Genomic DNA, 19704 nt, shown 5'->3' on the forward strand with positions numbered 1-19704 from the left:
TATGACCGTGTATATTTGTTACGTTCTGACGCTTGCTGGAGGAAGCATGAGCGGTAGGGCAGCCAATCATCCTGCCAGCGATTATAGACGACATAGCAACTGGTCATGCAATCTTGGTAAGATTCAGAATGAAAATTGCTAGCATGATTTTTGCTGGAATTCAGAAAAGTTTAGGATCAAAGCGCAAAATTACTACAATGCGCATATTGATAGGGTCAGTGCAAATCGAAGGTTTATCATGAAGTTAACAGCAGCACTCCAACTGCACGGCCTGCTATCACTCTCAGAAAAAAGTTAAGAAAAAAAATCTACAAGAGGAAATGCTTCAAATCTTCTATATATGGTAGGAATTATTTTTAGCAAAGTATTCCTGTCGACAGAGTTCAAGTAGAGGAGGTACATGCAATCTGAACAATGTATTTACAGAAACATTTCTACAAAATGCATTTGCCTAAGTTGCATGACCCATCAGTGCCATTTTTATTCAGTATTCTCTTTCAAAATCAGCTATAAAATTAGTATAACTAATGAGCTATCGATAATCTGTCTAATTTTATTTTTGAGTGGGATAATGTGTTCAATTAAGTGAGCATGTTGTTAATGCTGCCTGGCATGCAGAAACAGAGGAGCATGTTGTTGCTGAATTTAGTGCATATATACCTATGCCTGTAGTACAATTCTAATCAAGAGCCTCAACACGTTAAGAAGGCTTAAAGTAAAGCTAAACAATTCCAATTCCAATATCCTACCAGAGATTAACTGATCTAGCTAGCTTGGTAGGATTCAGGAAATGTGTAAACAAAAAATTGCAACCATAATTTTGGTACGAATTCAGAAGCACGAACGAAACACACAGCAAGCTGGTCACAATCCAGAAAAGAAGGTAAGCAAGGCCATCTAGACAGTGTTTAAAATGCAATTACCAAAGCTGCATGATCAAGAATGTGAAAACCCTCACAAACAGCTTTTTTTGTTTCGAACTTGTTATTCCATAGTCATCTTATTTTAAATCAACTCTAAATGTATTATTATGGTCACAAGTCTCCATTGAAGACGGTTTTTGTTGCCAAAGTTGGCTCAGCTGCTTTCGTATGTTATTGAATCCAAAATTTGAATTCTAGACCTGCCCTGAATCCAGTGTATATATACTGGTCTACCTATGCCTGTAGTACAATGCAAGCAACAGTTTCAATCGAAAGATTTCAATATGGTCAGAGGCACAACGAAGTTATTAATCATTCAAGCACTCAAAAGCTAAACCATTACAATCTCCCAGAGAGAGAATAGAGACAGAGCAACTCAAGGACTAAAGATCAACAAGACAATTGCAAGCACGATTATTTTGGTTCGAATTCAGAAAAGAAGTAACCAAACACAGCAAGCTGTTCATAGTTCAGAAACAAAGAAGCTAATCAAACACAACGACATTTAAGCTGTTGAGAACTAACAAAGGGATCGATCTAATCGAACACGGCTAGCTTCTGGTACTCCTCGCCGGCGATGGCCGTCTTCATGATGGCCTCAGGGTTCACCACGCCGTCGTTCTGCAGGAAGATTTTGAGCATGTTCTTGGAGAAGCCGCTCACCATGGCCACTCCCGGCTGGGTGGACGTCACCGGCGTGGACTTGGAGTCGCGCAGGTTCCAGAAGACGATCTGGGGCACCACGTCGCCGTAGCCGGCGGCCCTAAACTTCTTGCAGATGACCTCATAGTCAGTATCCCACGGCCCCGCTGCCGCTCGTGCCCCGTAGCTGTAATACCCGCCCCTCCCTGACGCCTCGTCGAACTCCATGTCGCTGTACACGAACACAGTCCTGATCATCTTCTCCGGCGCCAGCCGAGCTTCCACCGCCGTGCGGAGAATTTGGTCAAACACCGCCTGAAAGTTGGTACTCATGTTCCACTGCATTTGCCGCACAAACGCCATCTTCTGACTGAGGGTCTTGCCCTTGATCAGGTGGATCTCGGGCGTTGAGCTGAAGGTGATCACCTTGCCGGCCCATGGCTTCTCGCTGAGCTCCGACGTGAGCACGCCGAGCGCGATGCACACCTCCATCGGAGTGCCGGACATGCTTCCGGAGACGTCGCAGACGGAGATGCAGTTGCGCAGCGACCCCTTGGCTTTGAGGTCGTCCACCATGCGCCGCCACTGCAGCTCGGACACGTCGTCGTCCTCACCGCGGTAGGCAGAGGCGGCGATCTCGTGCGGCAGGAGCGCGCCCGCCGCGATCTTGGCCTTGCCCGCCTCGACGTCCTCGAGGTACTTGGCGAAGCGCACCTCGTCGTGCTTCTTGAAGAGGGACTTGTAGCGCCTCATGGCCACGGAGGCGACGCGGGTGTAGGGAAGATTGGACCATAGCTGGGCGCTCATGTACACCTCCGGGAGCTCGAGGATCTTGCGGAGCGGCACGAGAACCTCGCGGCGGAGGCGGCGGATGACTTGGTAGGTGTAGTGCTCGTCCGAGAGCTGGGCGTACTCGGGGTTGGAGTCGCGCGGGAAGAGGCGGCGGGCGATGGCCTCGCAGAGGAGCGTAGTGCAGTCGAAGGACGAGCCTGGCGTGGGGCACCACTTGGCGGCGAGCCCGATCTTCCTTGTCTTCCCGCCGGCCGCCATCTGCTCGAGATCGGAGGCCAGGAGGTCGGCGAAGAACTCCGCGACGGAGTCGAACAGGAAGCGGTAGGCGCGGTCGCCGTAGTACGTCTCGAGCGACTGCACGGCGAGCTTGGCCACCTTCCGGACCTTCTTGGACATCTTGCGCTTGGGCGTCTTCTTCTGATCCACCTCCATCGCCTCTGGTTTCTTCTCAGCCGCCTCCGCGGCGGGCTCGATCTCCATGGCCGCCGCGGGCTTGGCCTTGGCGGTCTTGGAGGAGAGAGCAGCGGACAGGTAGTCGCCGAACGTGGGCTTGGGCGGAGCCAATTCGCGGGCGCGCTTGCGGCTGGCCAATCTGGCGCGGAGGCCCTCTCTCTGCTTGCTCAGGTCCTTCTCCTTCCTGCGCGTCTTGTCGGCGGCGGCGCGCTCCTTGGCGTCCTTGCGCACGTCGGGGCCGTGGATGAGGCGGAAGAGCAGCTCGGGGAAGTCCTTGAGGTAGCCGAACTCGGCGAGCGCGGCGACGTTGCAGGCGAGCGTCTTGGGGTGGTTGGTGTGCATCCAGAGCGCGGCGGCGTAGAAGCCCTCCTTATCCGACTTGCCGGTGCCGCGGACGCCGCGGAGGTTGCAGGCGAGCTTGAGGGCGGTGAGCGCGTCGTGGGCCCAGGCGGCGGCGAGGAGATCGCGCACGCGCTCGGGCGGCGTGTCGGGGACGACCTGGAAGAAGAAGTCGAGGCAGGGGTTGCCGGAGTTGGCGTAGGTGGCGGAGCAGTTCTCCGTGAGGGCCAGCCGCGGCTTGAGCGATGCCTTGATCTCGGCGGCGGACGGGGCGTTGAAGGCGGCGTCGAGCAGGTCGAGGAAGGGGTGCGACGCGGGGGCTCCGTCGTCGGCGGCGGCTGGATCGCTCGATGGGTGAACCCCGCGGATGACGGGAGGGCCGAGGAGGGGTTTCGCGGCGGATTCCGCCTCCATCGCCATGGCTGCGGCTAGGGTTTTGGCAAGAGTGAGGGGGAAGATTGGTTTGGCGATCTGATCTGGTACTCTGGCCAACACGGGTCTTATTTAACAATTAAATCCTAAACCGACATAAAACAAATTACCGGAAGATCCCTATAGTAACCGACATAAGAAATACGATTTATTCTTTTATTTTGACGGAGAAAATTACAAGAAATTTCACGGTACATGTGTGTTTGTGTGCGTGCGTGAGCACGATTGCTATGGTGTGTCGCCCCACTAACATTGTAAACCACTGTTTTTCAACTTAAAATTATCAAAATCCAACACGAGACAAAAATCACTAGATTTTGCGAGTCTTTTCTGCAGGATGCGATTTGAAGCGAATTGACACAAAATCTGACCAGTTGGCATTGGTCCCAATGTCAGGACCGAGGTGTCATTGATTTCACTTGTTAGCCCATTTTAATAAATAAAATATCCACAAAAAGATAACGGAAAAGGGAGGTCATCTCCTTCATTCCCCACTCGACCACCACCGCCCCCGACACTACCGAGCACCGTTGCCTCCAAACTCCCATCATGAGCATCGCTGCCACGCTCCTCTCTCTCCCCGCTCGGTCCATCATAGGATCAAGCACGAGTTCTCTACATCCTATACCCCTCAGCAAAATAGTGTTGTTGAAAGGAAGAGATGGACAATCATTAAGATGGCAAGAACCATGTTAGATGAATTCAAGCCTCCATAAAACCTTGGAGAAGCCATCTCTACCGCGATTCATTATTCGAATCGGCTCTTTCTCCGCCTGTAGCACAACAAGACCCCGTGCGAGCTCATCACGGGGAACAAGCCCAATGTCTTCTACTTCCGCATCTTTGGATGCAAGTGCATTGTCTAATACAAGAAGGAAAGACTCGGTAAATTCGAAACTAGATCTATTGAAAGTATCTTTGTTAGTTATGCTGATGACTCTCACACCTATAGGTACTACAACCAAGCCAACGGTTGTGTTGAAGTATCTTGTGATGTGGAGTTCTTCGAGAATAAGGCTCCCAAGAGGAACAAGTTGTTCCAAGTGATGTACGTGGTGGAGAATCTTCTCAAGTCATCAAGGCTATGGGCATTGGGCATATCTTGCCCATGGAAATCCATGACGTTATTGATCAAGTAAATGATGGAGAAGACTCAAGATCAACTCAAGTGGAGCCTATCTCTACTCAAGTTGAACCATCAAGTGCATCACAAGAGGAGCCGCTTGATGAAGAACAATCACCTAACCCTCAATCTCTTGAGAAATATCATGAAGGAGAACAAGACTCTTCTACATCTCAAGATAAAACTCAAGTTGTTATTCATGATCAAGATCGACGAAGAGATAAATTTGTTGATCATGAAGGAACCATCCGGAAGATCAAGGCCGCCACAAAGTCAAGTGTCATGCAAGTTGAAAAGATCATTGGAATCATTTCCAAAGGAGTGGTAACTCGTAGACACATAGCTCTTCAAACAAACTTTTGTGAACATCATGCTTGTGTGACTATTTTTGAGCCACTCAAGGTGTATGAGGCCTTGCGATCCGGATTGGGTAATTGCCATGCAAGAAGAACTCGAGTTCTTCAACCACAATGAAGTAAGATGTATTATACTATGATATTCTGCTATACTTTGTGTAAGATGTATTGATGGATGTATATTATGTACCCCGCTCTTAAGTATTGGTTATGATCCAACTTGTATGCAAAAACGTGTGTGGGGTGATATGTGTATTAGATGAAATAACATGGTTTAGTGATTAGATAGTGACAACAAATTCATGATCGATTATGGCTTTGCCTTTTCTTTTGCTATCTCACTAGGGAATAAGTGAATGCATGTGCTATGTTCGTCACGTGACAAAAGTGATGATATTGTTTGCTCAAGGTAGCATATTTGATATTGAAACATTATGTCAAAGTACTGATGGCTATACTCTGTTAATTCTTAATACAAGATTGCTTGAAATTTTTCCTATTTGTGAAGTATAAGAGAGATGTGTTGCATCATATCTATGTTAGAACGTGATACCCGTATGAATGCGTATCTTACACATGTTGAAGTTATTTTCTTTATATCTCATTGATGAATTGTTATTATCCACTACAACTTTAAAGAGAGAATAGTCAAGTGAACCCATGAACGCCGGTCCAATTTTAATCATAAGAAACACCTTTCCATTGCATTTATCTTTCTTTTTATTTGCAGCACTATTTTAATCCGAAAATAAAAAAATACTTATCTATTTTATTTGCACTCAAAAACCCCAAAAAAACCTTTACCAATTTTACATAGTTTACTTTACTCTAGTTACTACTTTACTTTACTTTTACTTACACGAAATCTTGTGCTTGAAAACCATGTCTTAAACGTATCTATAATTTTTGATACTCCATGGTTGTTTTACACCAATTCATATATGTTTTGCTCATACTTCGTTGCACTTTTATACTTTTTTCGGCACTAACCTATTAACAAGGTGCTAAAGTGTCAGTTCCCTATTTTCTGCTGTTTTTGTATTTCAGAAAAGTTGTACAGAAAATATTCTCGGAATTGGACGAAACGCGGGGAGAGCAGATTGACCACGGGCTTGGCTCGACCGTGAGTAGGGGCTAGCGAGGCAGTTGGGCCGGCTCCGGGAGGGGGCCTGGCCGGCGGTGGCGTGAGATGCTGGAAGGGTGGATTAGTAGATAAAAGATAAATAAATGAACATCTAGCTGATCCTGAAATTTTACAAAGAAGTCCAAATTTTAGAATGGGCTGACATATGTTGTCCTCCGACCGTTTTTGTTGTGCCACATCACTCTGATAGTGGGACCCACCAATCTGTCTTGTGAAACGAGTGTCTCAAACAAATCAGTGCTATCCGTTCTGTGTTACCACTAGAGTAGTGGTTTTTAAAAACCCTAACGTAAAGTGGCGGTTTCTTGATATCATTGTCTGTAATGTAGTGATTTTTTGTAATTTTCTCCAGTTCCATCGAAAGAAAATACTGCATGCAAGGAAGAAAATACTGCATGGAAGGAACTGTTTCGCTAACTTAAGATGAGGAGCAACACAGTCGACAAACTTCAATACTAGATAGAATCATCGACAATTTATTTTACAAATTATCGGTACTATAGGACTTCCATTCAGACAACATATTTACATATAAGTTCAAAACTGATAGAATGGCCGACAATTTATTTTAGTACAAATTATCGGTACTATAGGACTTCCATTCAGATAACATACTTGACATATATATTAAGTTACATGTTATTTGAGAAGTTCACATATTCAACCAAAATGGCCTGAAATGATGTAACAGTGAAGCGATAAAAATAAAATGCATGGCATTCAAACTGGCAAATACATAGTTCTACTAGCAGATAGCCTCAAGCATCATGGGTGCTGAATTAGAAGTTTGTTTTTTATGGGGGCGAAAAAAATCACGCTCAAGTTTAGTGTTATAGCCCAACTCGAACCCTCCTTGGATTGGATGAATGACACCGAAGCGAGGGTAGCACATGTCACATACTGGCTCCACCTTGCTATCTTCACATACGCATGTACTCAAATCATAAGGGTGTTGGCGGTAGCATGTCTTGCAAATGCAGTCCGCTGGAGAAGAAAAACGCAGGAAGCTAGGTCAAAGACTATGTAAGAAAGCAACAATTCAACATGAAATAAAAGCTATCAGAGAGAGGGGAAGAGCGACGTACAGCCACCATGACGACGACCCCCCCACCCAACGTGGAAACCAAGGACATTGTAGGAGGTTTCAGTAACTGGTTCATCTGAAAAAACAGACATGTTTTAGCCGAAGAACATGCAGTGTACAAAAGAATCTAACAAGGTTTTTAATATCTTTTTAAAAAGGTTACACAAATAATGCAATGATGACTTCTGTTAAATATCTAGACAGCATAATGCCCATCTATATGCCAACAAAGGGGCAAGTTCCTGCAATTAGTTCGCACATGAATCTAAACTGCACATAATGTGAAGCAGAGATGCATAATCAGGAATCGGAAAATCCAGCGAAGCAGTTGATGGGGGACTATACACGGTTAGAAAATTTTGTCATTTCCTCTGGCTGCTGATGTAATGAAATAAGCAATGGAAGATACTAATGAGAGAACAGCATCACTACAGGAGCTGGAAGGGTCAGTCATAGAGTACGCAGTTCAGACTGGAAGTATTTACTTATACACTCTCCTTTCCTAACAGAAGTTAGAACTCAAATCACTTCCCTCAGCAGACCTAGGAATCATACATGTTGATCAAAGAATAGGAATGTGTAGTGCATTTTTATTTTAACATTTCTGATACAGCATGTCAATTCATGAAGTTTAATTTTCTCTTGATTATAAGTAGATTATACTTTTACTACTTCAGTCGATATAGCATATAAATCATAAATTACAGAAATCATGTACTCACTCCGGTTCATATTAATTGACTTCAATATGGATGTATCTAGAACACTCCCTTCGTCTAAAAATAGGTGTCTCAACTTTATCTAGGTAGTAACTAAAATATGTTAAGAAAACTTAAAATTTACTAGAAACTAGTCATTCGGGATAGTAAGCTCGATACAAAAGCTGCATTGTTTAGTGAAAAATACACTCCGGAATGACAGATATCTATGTCTTAGAAAAAAATAGCTCTACACTCAGGCTGCAAAATAATTTGTGTTTGTAACCATCCAATGAACATGACAGCCCATTTTCAGATCGTTTCAATTTTGGTTTTATCAATTTTATTTTTCTTTTAATTAAAAAAGAATATGTGAAATAAGTTGTATTTTCTAAACAAACTCTAGCTGAGTTTGTGTTTATGTGTTTTTTTATTAGAATAATATTGTATTAGTTGAAAAAATCGTACCTTTCTGTGTTTAATTGCCTGTTCTTTAACTTTGACGCATAAAGAATGCAATAAGAAGAATGCACAAAATGCTATATAGTATATACTTTAAAATAACCGATAACACAGACATGATCAAAACTCTAATAGCAGGAATATTTAAAACGGTAACTAGAACCCTTGTCATAAGCATGGGTAACTCTTTTTTTCCTCGTAAATCATGAAGCCTTCAAATTTACTAGGTCAAGAGACGAAAGCAGTTTCAAACATAAGTCTCAGAGTACTTTTTGATAAAGTAGTACTCTATGTGAGCGACATTTCAGCTCCCAGGTGCATATGATCCCAGGATGTGTTTAAAAGTTCAAAAACTGAGAATTGTTTTGACTATATGTGTGTGTCTCGCATGGGCCAGCAAAGTTTCATGAATAAAAGTACATGTGATGTCGTAGGAATAAAAAACAAATCCCGGAGCTCTAGGAAACATTTTTTGAAGCACAAAATTTGTTTTTTCTGCACAGGCCACAAAACAATCCTTTTAAAATAAAATTTTACATGAACACACACAACAGACATTTACTGTATTAAATTTTTCGGATGTTTTTAAAATCGGAATTTAAAATTTCACCTGGGAAGGTATGCTCTTGGGAGCAAATTTGAATATCTGAGTATTCTATAAGCTAAGGTGAATCTTAGGCATATAGCAGTAGCTTTCTCAACATGATGGCATGTCTTTTGATGAAAATGCCATGCTCTTTTAAAGTTCATACTCTTGCACAGACAAAAGAGAATCAGATCAAGTAGATACATACCTAGAGGGGTGCATGTGACAACTTTATTGATATTCTTTCCTCTAGCGAGTTCAAAAAAGAACAGCGTTGGAGGAGCGGGTGGGAAGGACAAGCAGCCAGAGAGCTTCCGACGTGCCACGAAGTTGCCATGAGTCCAGCACATGCCCCTGTCAAGTCCGCTTCCGTCAATCACCATACCAGGAGCAGGTTCATACTCCTCACCCTAATCAACCAGCCAATCAGGTAAAAGGAATCGGTACAGGTAGCAGCAAAGGTAAAAAAATCATAGAAAAATAAATTGGTTCGTTTTAGGAACCAAAAATAATTTGACACAGGAAGAACATCATGAACAAAAAGAACATATTACTTTAGGTACGAAAAAATAAATTGGTACAGGGAGCAAGGTAAAAAAAGGGGGAAAAAGCACCAACGACTGAATTTACTTAGTTGCTACCTCCTGAATTTTTACTGGTAGTTTAGGAAGATATCGACACAGTCTTCAACAAACAGCTTTATACATTAGGTATCAAAGTCTTTAAGTTTTATACATTAGGTACCGATATTCACAATCACATTGTCGATGCAACGCATCAAGTCTGAAGTGAAAACAGAAAGCAGTAAAGGTTGTTCTAGTAAAGAGAAGTAAATAAATCAAGTCTATTTGATGGTTTGAGGTAGTAACTAATGACTTTATATACTCTATCAAATCCATGATAAGTGTAGTGGTTTTAGTTCAAATTATGGATCAGAGGGAGTAGCACAGTTTGGTGATTTTAATTAAAACAGTGAAAATATAGGCCCAAATTGCTAGGCAGAAAAGTTGAGCAAGGAAGAATAGATCACCGGATGCATACTGTTGTACCACCCAAGGCATTCCAGCACAATCTTGCTATCGCGAGCTAACCTTTCCAAGCGCCCCAGCACCGTCGGACTACAAAAAAAAAACATACACAAGGATCAACAAAATAAGAGACGAAAATTTTGATGATAGACTGGATGCAAAAGCGCAAGTCATCCGATTCGATTCTGATCAATGCGAGTTTGTACTTGTGCGTATCAATCAATCGAAAAGGGCCTGATCAATCGAACCTGTCATCAAACCTCTGCAGTTGTAGGGTGTCCAGCGGCACGCCGGCACGGACGGGACCAGGATCCGGTCGAGGAAAGAGTACGGAGGCGAGCGGCAGCCACCCCCACGGTCGCCGTGCCTCCTCCTCATCCTCATCCTCGTCGACTGGCACCACGGCAGGGTTGGGTCCAATGAGGCAATGTGTCTCTTCCGCCTTGTTCATCATGTCGGAAGCCTAGTACTCCTACCCCGACGGACGAGTCTCCTTTTCCCCCTTTGGCAAGGACGTAAATCGCCGTCGACTCTGTTTCTTTGTCTTCCTTTGGCTTTCTTTCTCTTCGAACAAGGGAAGGATCCGGAAGAGGGGAATCCTATACACGCACCACACACCTTTGGTCGGGGGCCTGGCCCATTTTTTACCTTTTTTTTTCTTTTTGTTTTATTTTTCTATTTTCTATTTTATTTTTTTATTTTTTCTCTTTATTGTTTCCTTTCTTTTCTGTTTATTTTTCTTTTTCTTCAAAATCGAAAAGTAAAAATTTAAAAATAGTTCAAATTCGAAAAAGTTCAAATTTGAAAAGTGTCCAAAATGAAAAATGTTCAAAGCTAAAAATTGTTTGTATCCGAAAAATGTTCAAATTTAAAATATGTTCATTGTCGGAAAATGTTCAAATTTTGGGAAAAATTGAATTTTTGAAAAATGTTCATTCTAAAAAAATGTTCAAAATTTGTTCCAATTTGAAAATTTTCCAATCTGAAAAATATTCAAATTTTTAAAATATTTAAATTTCAGAAAAAGCTAAATTAATTTTGAAAAATCGGATCTAAAAAGAATCAACTTTTGAAAAACATAAAAAGAAAAATAGAGCAGAAAAAACAAAAAAGCGAAAAAAAACAAAAAGAAAGGAGTGGGAATGTTGGGCTGGCCAACAACCCGCCTGGGGGGTGTGCGGCGCCATCACCCCCCCCGAAGATATCGAAGGTGCACGGATGGTAGGGCCTAATCCTGGCCATCGGGCCGGGCCTTTCCGGACCAGTCGGAAGCAGTGCTTGACACACGCGACCAAAACCTGGCATGAAGCCCGCAGCAGGTGCTTTTCCCCTTTGATGCACATGGGCTGGTATGGGCATGGCACAATAGAGATTCAGATTTGATTCTGAATCACGATTCTAATAACTTTAAATACGTGTGATACTGATTCTAATATGATCTCACGGTTTAAGAATTAGGTTACAATATTGTATATTGTTGAATTTTGTGACATAATCAGATTACAATACCTTATATGGGTGTGTCTGCCATGTTATTCATCCAACAAGATGACTCCATTATTACTAATGTTGGTGTCTATGATTAGAAAACCTTGATCATATTATTAATCAATGGACACTAGGAACAAGGTTTTTACTCAATATCACAATGCATTAATGTTTTCGATTAATACAGTTATAGCAGGGCGCAAAAATTATTATGAACAATATAGATGTGAGAATAAAACTATCTTTATTTCTATGCCTACGGGAGTGGTGTTTCGGCACCCGGGAGCATGTGCTCCCGGTTTTTAAATTTCATTTTAAATGCATTTTTAAAATGTTGAAAATTCAAACACAAAATTTAATGGGTACATCTCAAAATTTTACACGCTCACAAAGTCATTCCACGGAAAACGGTCATTTTAGTGTCATGTGTAAAAAAGATGAATTTTGGTGTAAAAAAGTTGTGTACGTAACTTTTTTTTTGTCTTTTTCAGCCCTGCACGCCCCTCAGCCCACGCCACAACCCAGGTGAGGGGATCCACCCTCCATCACCCCGTGGCGATCGCCGTCCGGACACATCTGCAAGGCCAAATAGGCCCAGATCAGGCCCGGCTAGGCCCAGCTGACCCGACCAGGCCCAGATCAGGCCCCGTCGACCCTGTCGCCACGCAGCTAGGGGGCTGCTGTACACCGACCTGGTCGGCATGTACGGGGCACCAGGTCGGTGGGTTGGGCCGCTGCCCATTAAGAGTAGGTACGTTTTTTCTTCTTTTTTTGTAGTTTCTTTTATGTTAATATTTTCTTTTTCAATATCTAACTTAAAAAGAATTCAAAGAACAAATTTCAAAATCTGTTCAGATTTGAAATTTAAAAATGTTCAAATTTTGATTTATTTTTTTCACAATTTGAACATTTTAGGATATGGACGTAATTTAAATTTGAACATTTTTAAAAATTTGTAAAATTTATTTTTTCCAAAAATTAACATTTTTAGTTATGAACATTTTTTTAATTTGAACATTTTTTCAAATTTGAACGCTTTATATATTTGAACGGATTTCAAATTTGAACGCTTTTATCATTTGAACTTTTTTGTATTTGAACATTTTTCAAATTCGAACGGATTTCAAATTTGAACACTTTATAATTTGAACATTTTTTTGCATTTGAACGGTTTTAAAATTTGAACATTTTAAAATTTAAACATTTTTTTGAATTTTGGACAATTTTCAATTTAGAATTTTTTCTGAATTTAAACTATTTTGGAATTTGAACAAAAATAAAAATAAACAGAAAAGAAACAAAACAAAAAAATAAAAAGAAACAAAATAGAAACAGAAACAGAAAATAAAAATAAAAAAATAAAAGAAACAGAAACAGAAAACAAAAAATAGAAAACAGAAAACAGAAAAAATAGGCGAACTGGGCCGACCAGGCCGACCGTACCGTGCGCGGGGGTGTGCGGCGCACCCTAGCAGCCGACCTGGTCCCTGTATAGGATTTGCCATGCTGCTACGCCTAGGTCATCATTGCCGTCTGCCTACAGCCCCGTGCTGCCCTGCCCCTCCACCACTGAAGAAATAAAAACTAGAAATACCCAATATCTTGTTCTAGCAAGATATTGTGTATTTCTTTGTTTATTCATAATCTTTCTATTCTGAATTCAGTTAACGGCGAGATTTAGTATTCTTTCTTGCATTTTCATAACTCGTGAAATGCCGAGTAGGCACAAATTCCCCCAATTTGCGACCTACCATCGGATTTGTTATGTAAATAGGTATATGTTCCTTTCCATTATGAATCGCGATTGTAATCCCATGGAGAGGAAAAAGGGGTATCCTGTAAATTCAAGGGTAGAGTTTGCATTCTGATAATACTGAATCAATTCAATATTATGAATATCGGATCTATCAAATCAATTCATAGTTGAGAGTGGAATAGTAATAGGAAGATCCTCTATCCATACTAAGACCAAAATGATTTTTTTTATTGGGTTAGGAATTCCCTATTTTTTAATCTTTTTCCACTTTTATTTTCTATACCTCTAATCCACGATCTTTCTTAATCTTATCTAATTCCCCCGATTGCCAACACTATGGGGCTGAATTAATTAATTAAACTAATAGGAAGAATTGGGGCATTCTACCTATCCACAAACCAACTGTTGTCAGGCCTGTGTTCGTAGTGGGGACTGGTTTCTTTTATTTTTCTTTTATCTGTCATTTTTTCCAGTAAAAAGCTACTTGAGGAAGATAGATGTGGCGTACGTTTCGGCGCTTCGCTTCCTGGGCCCAAAGCAGTGCTTTGTTTCCTTGCCAAATCAAGGATTTGGGGCTGATTGCAAAAGATATCTGAATAGAAAGATAGATCCATCCATCTATCCAGATATCTAAAAAAGAATCGATTTCTATTTCATGAAACCTTTGATTCAAAGAACTGCGCTTAGCCCCCCCGCTCATGAAACGGCTCTGCTGCAATGGATGGTAGAAAGCCTACTTGAGTAGGTCAAACAGCGGGGATCTCTCAGTTCCAATGGCTGGATCTCAGAATCGCGTAGATGGGTAGAAGTAATGGGCAAACGCACCTAATGCAGAATCAACCAATGGTGGAGCCTTCGGACATTTTGTCTTTGAAAACAGCTCCCAAACCTCCCACCAGGTTGTAGGCAGGCAAAGGACAAGAAAGACGGATTCTGGCTGGAAGGAAGGGTTCTCGTATTGGTTCTTCTGGTGCGCTTTGCTTCGGAACAAAACAAAACCCTGCAATCAAATAGATTGTCCCAAGGGCGCCATATTCTAGGAGCCCAAGTTATGCTATTGAAAATTAGTTCCTCTAGCAGTTCCGGTTTGAGCATTCCGTTCCCTTTTTCAAACTCTCACTATAACCACCTGATAATATGTGGGTGTGTAGTATATGATTCGTCTATTTCTTAGAGTAGGACAGACGAATCGAATCTTCTTATGGTTCTATTTAAGAATAGGTATGCCATACACCCCGCGGGGTTTTTTTTTGATTGGTTCCAGGCTCGCCATCACTGAACATACGAACAATCAACCTTTCGTCATTACTCCTTCGTATCTCTCTTTTCTGTTCGCCGGAAGGGAATCAAGTATCCGCTGATACCGGATCGGATCACGAAGAAACGGGAACAGCTTTCGCACTAGCAGAATGGGTACCACCATCAGGATTGAGAGGCCAGTTCGTTCACGATGTCCATGGTCCTGAAGATTACCGGGATCTGTGTTTTTAGTAAACAGTCGCCCGGGCCTGATCACTGCGACCCCCTTTTGTGAGGGGGCACCCCTTCTTCCGAAGTTACGGGGCTATTTTGCCGAGTACTGACCGGACCTGTCTCCATGTTCCGCTACCGGCCGCCAATATCGGTGTCACCGCCGCCTCACTCCACCTGAGACGTGCCCTCAGCCGAAACCGCGTGCCGCTCGGGGACAGGCCGCTCCATCGCTAATGTCGCGTCGGTCAAGCTTGCCGCCACATCTATGTGGCAGATCCCCCATGAGAACCAGCCAAGGTCGGATAGGGAGAGTCCCACCATCGCCGGCACCGCATGGGATTTTCCCAGCCGCGCTCGCTGGCGGCAGCAAAGGGATGGGAGGGGGCCTTGTGGCGGTGGCGCCTAGGGACGCGAGGGAAGGCGGGTTTCTGCACCCCTGTCTCGTTTTACTTAGGCAGTGGCATCTTCCATGGGATAGTAATCTAGAGCCATCTGTCATTACGTCTTGGTTATTCCACACAGAGAGGAAATAAGAGCAATATCTTTGCAGACAAACCTGACCTGATTGGAACCTCTTCGAGCTGCAGCTTCAGTCCCTTCTCGGCAAGCCAGTAAGTAGTTCAGTAATAAAGGATCTTGTATCCATGAGTGGTACAGACATCAACAAAACTAGCAGCCTAGCTGTTTCTTACCACATCCGATCCAATAAAAAGACCTATGTTGTTTTTGAAAAGTCAAACCATGTATAGTTTTACTAAGTTTCTACTAAAAATTATTAACAAGGAAAATAAAAAATTAATATAGTTAGATACATCATGGAATATATTTTCATATGATCTCTATAGAATATCATAGTAGTTGATAGATTTTTCTAAATGTTTGGTCAAACTTTACTTGGCTTAATTTTTCTTAAAAATTCTTTTTCATTGGAATAGAGGGAATGGATTATGGCAAAAAATCTACAAATATACAAGATCCACGCGAGATGATTCTGGACGCCAAAACCATAAAACACTGTTATTATTTAAGGGTTTGGACGTCATGTAATGAGTGGAAAAAGAGAGTACCCAGTTGAAAAAATCTAAATCCGAGTTTTTTTTGAAACAACGATAATATATTAAGCTAGCAAGCCGCCTCATTAAAAATCTTCCAACCCCTTTAGGTACCCTGGAAGAAAAAGAGTGCGTCTGGAACTTGCTGCCCTTGAATCACAGTTTTGTTACATCGTTTAGGAGGCTATCTAGGAGAAAGCTAGGGGGGTCATCGTCATAATTACAATTCATCTTATTGCTAAAACTATGCCTAGCTAGTGTGTGAGCCACCTGGTTCGCTTCTTGTGGGAAGAATTTGTAAGTAACGGATCCAATAGAAGCAGCTTTATCCACACAATCCGCAAAAATTGCTGAAGATTCGTACCACCAACGAAGCTCACCCGAGCATGCTTCAATCGTTTCGACTGAATCGGATTCAGCGATGATACTATTGCAACCAAGTCTTTCAGCTAGAGCCAGTCCCTCTCGTATAGCCGCCGCTTCTGCCATTGCAGCCGAAGCCACATGCGGTAATAGGCTCATACTCGCTGCTACAAACCATCCATTAAAATCTCGAATAACAGCTCCAACGGCTCCCGAACCCTTGTCGACGTTAAATGCCGCGTCCACGTTGAGCTTCATTGTGCGAGGTTCAGGTTTGGTCCAGTTAGCAGATCCTTGCTGTCCCGTTCCAGTCGGCCTTCTCCCTGCATGAGCAGTACTGTAATAGATAAAATTGAGAGTTTACATTTGTATAGAGGAGGGACAGCTTCATTATGGGTACGACGCCTCCTAATCCACCAGAGGTACCACACGGTTACTAAAATTGTTTCCTTCATCTTTACCACTGTTAACCCTGGCATTGTATTATCAGGAAGTCTGATCAGATGCTCCAGTACCGCAGATCCCGATCGATCGATCACCATTGCCTCATGAATAATATTCGATAGTCCCAAGCTCTGCCACATATCACGAGCAGTTTCACATTGAAACAAAAGATGTAGAATATCTTCAGGCCCTTGGTGGCAAATCGGGCACTCACCACTCTGGCCAATATGTCTATTAACAAGAATCTCTACTATTAAGAGCAAACTGGTGAATGCCTGGTGTCACATTTTCAGGATGGACAATAATACCCTCCCACGTCTTTATCCTACCAAGATGATTTATCTCAACGCAATCTTGAAAAAAAAAAGCTGCGCGCGGAACAAAGAAACCGCAACTAACAAAAAAACTCTTTATCCTACCAAGATGAAACCTGCAAGTGCCTGGTGTCACATTTCTATTTAGACGAAAAATGCCACGTAAGGTCTCTCCCTTCCTTTCCTCTTACGCACACTTTATTTCCAACAACTCACGCTTTCTATTAGCAACCAGCGCATGCACAAAACAGTGAAACACCACCTGATTACTAGCGAATCTAAACCAATTTGCGATGGTTAGTACGATCGCCCCAACCTCCAATCCCCGCATGGAAGAATACATGGCACATCCGGCGCCGGAGAAATATCGCGGCACTACGTGAAAACAAACCCAAAGGCCGACTCGTATCCACAGGCAACACGAACCCCATCAATCCGCGCCGCCTCCCCCATGCTCGCTCAACCATGCCGGTGCGTGCGCGTTCGCACCGAAACTGCAGGGCGACCCGACGTGTTCGCGCTGAAACTGCACGACGTCCTTATGAGAACAGCGTCCCTCGCGCTCACTCCAACCAGCGGCACGGAGTCCTTCTACTCAACCCCGCCTATGCCGGGGTGCTCGTGGTCGGAACTGCACGGCGTCCTCGCGCCGCCGACAAAGTGCGTCGGCCCTCGCAGCTCACTCCTACTCGCGGCCGCTGCCATGCCTCTCTCCTCACCACTTTGGCCTCACCTGTTGGAATATCCAGGCGGCGGCACACGAGTGGGAGCGGATGATGCCCTTCCTCTCCCACCACCACGATGCTGATGCCGCCCCATTCGCGTGGGCCAGTCCTGAATGATAGTCAGACGTCTAATTCAGCACGTAGGTCGTGCATGTACATATTTTTTTAGAGCACACCTGCCTATGCATCGTCACTCTCATGTTTGTCTGTGATCCGCTGATGGGTTAGTTCAGGAGGACACCCAGCTAGAGCCCCAGGAGGCCGAGAGCCTGAGATGTTCGGGTATGCTAACGTGCTTAATGACAGGGGCACTAACGAGGTACTCACTGAAGCAGATCTCTGCCAGTGCCAGGGTCGCTGAGGCGTGGCGGTGATGGCCCCGGGTTCCCCGTCTTTAGTAATCTAGCATCTTATCACGCGCTTTGGCCTCGACGTCTACCTCGTTGACAAACCGCCGGAGCCTAACAATGCTGATGTTGTGCCATCCAAATTAACAGGCCCTCCGACGGAAGAGCATCAGAGTTGGACTGGCCTGGCGGCTTACGCTCAGCGCCTCCAAGGGGCTCATGCTGGCGGCCATCCAATATCCAATGAGACACCATTGACAAGGACTACAATGCTAAGATTCCTTCCTTTGGTAGAGCTGGATAATCACCTTGAAGTTCCTAAGCTCGGCGAGCGACGCTAGGGTTATGCCGCTTAGCTGGTTAAGGGAGAGGTCGACTCCCACCCCCTCATGAGCTTCGCGAGCTCAAGTGGGAGCTCGCGGTGAGGTTGTTCTTGCACATCTTGATCTTCCACACTTTTCTTGAGGCTGTCTATTATTCCAGGACCTCGCAGGCGAGAATGCTGAAGCTGCACCCGACAAGTACATATGTGTCAGGTTCTTTAGGTTTTCAGTACATGACGAGGTGGCGTTTGTCCATGCATGTGTGAAGATGGTGCATAGGGTCAGTTAAGTTGGGCTTGAACTACAGGAGTGCCATCTGGCGATCAGTTTTGCGGGTTGAGCTCACGGAGAGTGATGAGACGGATTAAGGGAGGCATAATAGGATTGGGTATTTGGTGCCAACGGTTGCGTATGTCCAGTTGTGGGTTTGCCGGTGGCTGGTGCAGGCTGCATTGGCGACTTGGCGTATAGGGTCGTGGTGAAGATGGAGTTGAGAGAGAGTGGTAGGGGGAGAGAGAGAGAGGGAGAGAGGGAGGGCGGGAGAGAGAGAGGAGTTCCATGTAGTGGAAACATGGTATACATACTAGGGCATGAAAGGTCGTGCGGCAAGGGAAGGATTTGATCCAACTAATGGAAGCTATCTTGAAAGTGGTTGCAGTAACACCACAATAGTTTGAGCGAAGTTGCAGGGAAGAAAGTGTTTATTGGGGCCGATGAGTGTGTTACTGATGTTGGGATGATGACCTATTTGAGTGTAAGTTTTTAGCATTGTATGCAAGCAACATGACCGAACAAAACTTATTGCGAGAAAGCGGAGCTGAATATTTCTGAATATTATTTCCCAAAACAAAGAAAGCCAAAACTTAGCGGGCCAACATGCAGACCCATCGTATTGGTGATATATATGAACCCGACCATTAAACCGTCTTGGGATATGAGGGTTCGCGCGCCATATCGCGACGACACAACCCTCGGGACATTGTGTGTTACATTAATGATTTGATCAATACCTTTGTCTTCATATCTTAGTCATTTGCATTTTCAATGTGATAAGGATATAACTTTTTTTTAGAGTGATTAGTATATAACTATAAGTTGATTCTTATAGAAACATACAATTATTTATCTAAATAATTATTAAAGACAAAATTACATGTTAAAACATGATTGCATACAAAAAGATTATTTCGTGTTGCTATACACTATTATGGTACAATTTCTTAAAAATTCTTAGGCAGAAATAATGTGGGGAATCTTCAATCCTTGTATATTAAGCTTAAATCTCGAGAAAATTCAGAGCATACTCACCTCCATGCAACGCGGTTGCTTCAATATAATTAAAATTTACCGTGGCGAA

General features: G+C 43.5%; 2 protein-coding genes across 2 annotated transcripts; both read right to left on the bottom strand.

Annotated features, from left to right (window-relative positions):
* Positions 1-1460: 1460 nt before the first annotated feature.
* Positions 1461-3569, bottom strand: LOC124663779. The gene has a single exon (XM_047201441.1). The coding sequence runs from the start codon at positions 3567-3569 to the stop codon at positions 1461-1463; it is 2109 nt and encodes a 702-aa protein (XP_047057397.1).
* Positions 3570-6885: 3316 nt separating this feature from the next.
* Positions 6886-10516, bottom strand: LOC124663780. Its single transcript, XM_047201442.1, has 5 exons — positions 10311-10516; positions 10065-10152; positions 9243-9444; positions 7290-7364; positions 6886-7188 (listed from the first exon to the last, which is right to left on the bottom strand). The coding sequence occupies exons 1-5, from the start codon at positions 10514-10516 to the stop codon at positions 6950-6952; spliced, it is 810 nt and encodes a 269-aa protein (XP_047057398.1). The 3' UTR covers positions 6886-6949.
* Between the last annotated feature and the right edge of the window lie 9188 nt (positions 10517-19704).

The sequence above is a fragment of the Lolium rigidum genome, chromosome 6 (assembly GCF_022539505.1).
Source record: "Lolium rigidum isolate FL_2022 chromosome 6, APGP_CSIRO_Lrig_0.1, whole genome shotgun sequence".
Classification (NCBI taxonomy): Eukaryota; Viridiplantae; Streptophyta; class Magnoliopsida; order Poales; family Poaceae; genus Lolium; species Lolium rigidum.

Bases quoted from the DNA above. Each gene is read 5' to 3' on its own strand.
- LOC124663779 (XM_047201441.1), bottom strand. From the start codon at position 3,569: ATGGCGATGGAGGCGGAATCCGCCGCGAAACCCCTCCTCGGCCCTCCC.
- LOC124663780 (XM_047201442.1), bottom strand. From the start codon at position 10,516: ATGATGAACAAGGCGGAAGAGACACATTGCCTCATTGGACCCAACCCT. The intron at 9,445-10,064 runs GTGATCTATTCT...CTGGTTGATTAG, and splicing joins GGTACAACAGTATGCATCCG to GGTGAGGAGTATGAACCTGC. The intron at 7,365-9,242 runs GTATGTATCTAC...CTGTTTTTTCAG, and splicing joins TGTCACATGCACCCCTCTAG to ATGAACCAGTTACTGAAACC.